This window comes from Pavona decussata, unplaced genomic scaffold (genome assembly GCF_977016875.1).
Source record: "Pavona decussata unplaced genomic scaffold, jaPavDecu1.1 SCAFFOLD_184, whole genome shotgun sequence".
NCBI classification, from domain to species: domain Eukaryota; kingdom Metazoa; phylum Cnidaria; class Anthozoa; order Scleractinia; family Agariciidae; genus Pavona; species Pavona decussata.
In genome coordinates, this window is record NW_028145593.1 from 1,749,001 (window position 1) to 1,755,000 (window position 6,000).

Sequence of the window (6,000 nt, forward strand, 5' to 3'; positions counted from 1 at the left end):
TTGAGAATTGGAGCGCTAATATTGTACTTAAACGGGAAGTATCACGAAAATTTGCTGTCATTTCAAAACCCAAAAATGTTTGTCTGACAACAGAAACAAAAAATAATCGTCTAGTTTTGTTATAAATTATCACCCCAGTGCCACAAAACTGTCGATTAGTGTCCCTGGCCAGAGACAGAGTAGGTCGGAATGGATTGAAACTTGAAAAATGTTAGGCTAATGTTTTTCAAGTTTTCGTACTTTTGTTTCCAAAATGCGCCAGAACAGAGTACAGGTTGTTCCTGTCAAGAATTGAGTTGATTTCTCTTCTCTCGTTGGTCTAGAATTATTTTGTAGCTAAGTGAAGATCTTATTTCACCATTTTTAACAAAAGATATTAAAAACCCCTTGATACTTCCCCTTTAAGGCCCGGTTCATACGTCGAACTTTACATGAGCCGAACCTAATACCTATTAAGGTCGACCCAAATAATTAAGTTCGGCAGTTGATTCAGACGTCGAACCTAACTGAAGTCGAACTTAATTAAAGCTAAAGTGAGAAAATAGATTTTCGTGGTCAGCGGCTGTTGGTTTCACTCAACAAGATTCAAAACGGCGGGAAAGATGAATTCTGACATGGAACAGCTTGTTTGGTAAAATAATGAAGTCAGGCCAAACAGAAGGGCGATATTCCGTAACAAACGGCAAAATGTTTTTGCCGTTTTTTTGTTTGGTTATCGAGGTAACCTTTGTAGCGTAATCTAGGTTTGAAAAGAGCAATGTTTTCTTCAAATGTTGCCGGTTTTTGAAAATTTGTTCTGAGAAGTCTTGAGGCTTCGCCTTTGATATAGCCTGTATTGGAAAGTTTCTGTCGGTTTGAAGTGCATGCGCACATCAAGAATAGATTCTTTTTTTTTTAATCTTTCGCATCTCAGACAAGTATATTTAGTTTTTTCGAAACAAGAAGAACAAGCGCATTCCTCTTTTCTCGCCATCTTGTTCAGAATGAAGTCCTTTGCGCATGCCAAGTCGATGGAACGCGCAGACCTCTGGGATAGATTTAATTTATATAATTTATACGTAACGTATGCATTTGGTTCGGCACATGAAAAGTTCGACGTATGAATCGAAGTCGAACTTTTGCGAATAGAACGGCGGGTCGACCCAAATACAAATCTGTCGATCCAAACTGATTCATACGTCGATCTTTACATGCGCCGAACCAAATGATTAGGTTCGGCTCATGTAAAGTTCGACGTATGAACCGGGCCTAAGACTTTGTGTGGGGAACAAAATACAATTGGTATTGTAGATCCCGAACGTCAAATAAAGCTATATTTCATCTTTCTTTCGATAAAGTGAATGAAACTGTCTCATCTCCAGCGTAATCTTATATGATTGGACTTAGTAAGACCACAGCGACAAACCGATGAGTACTAGTGGTGGCGGATCACTTGTTCAACACCTACGTGTTTTACTTGACGGTTACAAAGGCTCTGATATTTTCTAAACTAAGTGAGTTCTACTTTTCATCCGTACGTTAATTATCACAATCCAGGTGAGTGTAGTCTTGAGAAGCACTGCTTGAGAAGGCAATCCTTCTCAGAACTACACTCACCCGGATGATCACAATTTTCGTACTTATCACATGACTCCTGGGTTCAAACCATTTACAGATCTACTTTTATTAAAAACAAAAATGTCCCCTAATAAATCACACGTTGAAAGAGTAAAGTAAGATCGTCAACTCAATTGAAGTAAATGTTTCATAAACTGAATAATATAAGTATACAAAATAACACTGAGGTATTTTTGCACAGTTTATGACTGTGCGGGGAAAGTAAATCTTAGCAAGGGCTATTGAAATCCAGAAAGAAAATTGGGGGTAACCACACATATTTCAGAGATTATTAAGCAATAATAATTCCAAAAAAGCGTTAAAATACAAAGCAACGTATGGCATTTTATTCCCAACTCGAAGCTGATTATTTCTGAAAAATACATGGTTACCCCTAATTTTCTCTTTGGATCTCAATCACCCTTGCCAATATCTCCTTTTCCTGCAAAGTCATAAACCGCGCAAACAAATCTCTGTTTTAGCAGGCACGGCCGATACGAAACCCGACTCTCTCGAACCATTCCGAGATGCGCAGAACGTATGCACAGTTGCAAAAAAAGGCACCATCCTTTGAAAAATTTAGGCGGAAGTAAAAGAATGAAAAATTAAAAATGTTTCCTTTTTTTCTTGGTATACAACAGATTAACTAATCGCACGGTGACACCGATCTAATTTTAGCAGTACATAACTTGTCATAGAATGGCCGGCTTTCCTCAATAGCTTTAATGACGGCATTAGGATACGTCACTTCCGGCTCACTGGATGCGTCAGCGGTTTTGCTCATACTTGGCTTGAGAAAACCGCTGCTGTTTACGGCGCCTTGCCGCCAGGCTTGTGCCCAGCCGTCGTGCCAAGCAAAAAGAACTTCATCTGCTTTCCAAGACGTCATGTGATCTTCATATAGGATGCCTACTCCATCACAATAAGCCTTCATGATCTGCTTTGGTGACTCAAGCAAATCGTCGGCATTGACAATAACAGGATTGGGGTCAAGGTTCTCTTTAATAAACTCGTACGTCTCGTGAAGTTCCTTGAAGCCAGCCTCTTTCGGTTCAAAGTAATCCCACCCAGAGGATCTGATTTCTGGATTTTCACTCATACGGTACAGCGAGGGGATTGACTTTTCGGGATCTCGAATGAGAAACGAATGTTTAGCGCAAGGAAAGAAATCCTGTAACAGTTTCAATCTTCCTTTCACGTAATAAGCCATGTCTTTGATGAAAACCAAATCGACGTTTTTGCTGGTAGATTGCTGCAATATCACCTTAGCCACGGCTTCGTAGCTTCGACTGGGGTCAACCTTCTGAGATTCATAGCGCCGGCTTTGTCTTTCCGGTCCGAAGTAATAAGATTGTGAAAACGGTTCGGACCATAAACAGGTGTTGGATAAAGTCATAATTGAACGCTCAAACGCTGAGGAACACGATCGTAACGTTGTCCACAGGAAAACAAACTTGCTCGGTGTCTTGCTTTGCATAATGGTAGACTGCGATGGGCCCTGCAAAAATTAGTAAAGTAATTAAATTTAAGTTAATTATATTAACACGGGGAGTGCTTGAGCAACCCTGGTGAAAAACCTCACAGGATCTTCAAGGATCTTTAAAGATCTTCAAAGACCTGCCAAAGATCTTTAAAGATAAAGATCCTCAAAGGATCCTTATAGGATCTTTGAAGATCCTCCAAAGATCTTCAAAGATCCTGCATTTGCAAGATCTTGTTATACTATCTGCAAAGATCCTCAAGGAATTGGTAAGGATCTTGCAAGGATCTTTGTTAGATCCTTGCAAAGATTCCTGCAAAGATCTTTGCAAGGATCCTTCAAGATCCTCAAAGATTTGATGAGGATCTTTGAAGGATCTTACAAAGATCCTTTTAAAGATCTTGCAAAGATCTTTGCAAGGATCCTTCAGGATCCTCAAGGATTTAATGAGGATCTTTGAAGAATCTTACAAAGATCCTTTTAAAGATCTTGCAAAGATCTTTGCAAGGATCCTTCAGGATCCTCAAGGATTTAATGAGGATCTTTGAAGAATCTTACAAAAATCCTTTTAAAGATCTTGCAAAGATCTTTGCCAGGATTCTCAAGGATTTAATGAGGATCTTTAAAGAATCTTAGAAAGATCCTTCTAAAGATCTTGCAAAGATCTTTGCCAGGATCGTCAAGGATTTAATGAGGATCTTTAAAGAATCTTAGCAACATCCTTTTGAAGATCCTGCAAAGATCTTTGCCAGGATCCTCAGGGATTTAATGAGGATCTTTGAAGAATCTTTAAAAGATCCTTTCAAAGATCTTGCAAGAGATCTTTGCCAAAATCTTCAACAATTTAATAAGGATCCTTCGAAGATCTTGCAAAGATCTTTGTCAGGATCCTTAGGGATCCTTAAGGATTTTTAAATTAAGCTGAATATCTTTGACGGATCTTAAAAGGATCCTTGATAGTAAGGATCTTGCAAAGACCTTTGCCAGGATCCTTCATGAGCTTCAAGGATTAAATGAGGATGTTTGCAAGACCCCTATGATAAAAAGAAAAAAAATGGTGATGGAAAATAAATGGCCATTACACTTGCAATTACAGTGTAGGCATTTGGTAATATATTTTATTAATCAATAAGACCGTTTATTCAAAGACACTTCGCAGTCCGAAGACTGAATTGCGTGTACAAATAATTAAATTGTATGAAACTGAAAAACATAATATATACAAAATATAGAAAAAATTTAATAATTACAGGTAACATATAATAAAGAAGAATGCATAGAACTCTGCGAGAGGAAAAAGGACATTATTTAAAAAGCTACATACTACTACTAATGACTAATAATAAAAGAGTTCTTTTGACAATTGGTCTTGCACACCGGAATAATTTATAAAACGATTATTGCTCCTAAGCTTGTGGGATGAAAGAGCAGGTGGAGGTAGCAAATTTGAGCGTTTGTGGTTTCTTGATGAAGATATAGAGTTAAAAAAGTTTGTTCGAAAGAAAGTCACATCGGGCATACAATGTTGGTAGATCTGCCCGCTTTAGTAACAAATACATTTGTCACATTTCAAAATAAGAATCAAAATTTCTGTTTCTACTGAGTTTGACCTTCCAGAATAAATAATTATACCTTGAAGGTGTTGAAAAGTACAGACTGTTCACTAAATCTCTGAAAGTTGCAATAATGCAATGTCATCAATAATGCTGGTTTTTTGCTTGGAGCTATTGCTTGGATGTCTCAGAGAAACGGGTACATGGAATATGGAATTTCGTTTTGGCAATTTAAATTTGTGATATGTTGCACCAAGATTCCTGCTTGATATGGCTTCCCACCAAAGGATATAATTCAATAGACAAATAAATAAGTTTACTCAGCTGATTGTCTGATCAGTGCTTGTCATGCAGCATGATAGTGCCTTAGTGATACTCAGACTCAGAAATTCATTCTTATAAATAAAAAGTGATTTCCAATAGCTAAAAGTTTGCTCACAGTCTTCATCAAGTGATTACCCTGTCGCTTTCTTGCACATTACTTCTTTTATAAAGGAAACAAGGAAACCACCGGGCCAAGAGCGGCAGCCATCTTGGATTTCCATCAGACTTGGAAGACTGGGCACTAAGAAAGCCAAATTTGGTCAGCGGCTATACACTGCAGGCTCGCAGGAAGACCGTTTCTTTTGGATTTTAGCGAGCAGGGCTGAGTTGCTCGAAGCATGGTTAGCGCTAACCATTGGTTAAAAGGTATTAAAACCTATAGGTTATTATGGTATTTAACCCGGGTTAGCGCTAATCATGCTTCGAGCAACTGGGCCCAGGACTCAAGAAAACAAGGCACATTTCCTCGGTTTTTTCTTCTTTTAAGCTAGAAAATGATGGCTTTAAGCAACAAAACGTGGACAACTACTTTTTAGAAACAGGTAGGCTTTAATTTCAATGATTTTGATAAAAGACTGGCTTGAAAATGTATGATGCACAATTCAACCAAGCGAATGAATTTAGCTACAAATTCATCTGATCTCGGTTGTCGAGGTAGCCATTTCCTATTTATTTTTAAAATCAAAACATTTACAAACGTTTTTATGGGGTAAGTTTGTAGTTTTAGCGCTAGTTGAAATGAACAATCAATTGATTGTAGTTGTACTAAGAATCAATTGCAAGCTTTATTCGTGTGGTGACTTATCCGGTCGAGTATAACATTACTTTAATTTGCCTGTGATTTGATTGAAGTTGAAGGTCAGTTTGTTGAGCATTATAATGCCCACATGTACAATAAAATAGCACCATGAGTTAAAAACGAATGTGAACATTGTAATCACACAGAAGAACTGACTAAAGTGCATGATTTTTTCTCTTTTTGCTGTAGATCTTCAACTTCAATAAGCTAAGTCACCTGTAAGCAGGGGAGCCTAATTTTAACTGATT

General features: G+C 37.8%; 1 protein-coding gene across 2 annotated transcripts in view; it reads right to left on the reverse strand.

Moving 5' to 3' along the window:
- Positions 1 to 1,647: 1,647 nt before the first annotated feature.
- LOC146462876 (uncharacterized) overlaps positions 1,648 to 6,000 on the reverse strand; it is a 15,093-nt gene continuing 10,740 nt past the window's right edge. For both annotated transcript variants that reach the window (XM_085085046.1, XM_085085045.1), the window contains exon 2: positions 1,648 to 3,094. In XM_085085046.1, coding sequence (XP_084941172.1) covers positions 2,243 to 3,073 — 831 coding nt within the window. In that variant the 5' untranslated portion in view covers positions 3,074 to 3,094 and the 3' untranslated portion in view covers positions 1,648 to 2,242. The remainder of the gene's footprint in view (positions 3,095 to 6,000) is intronic.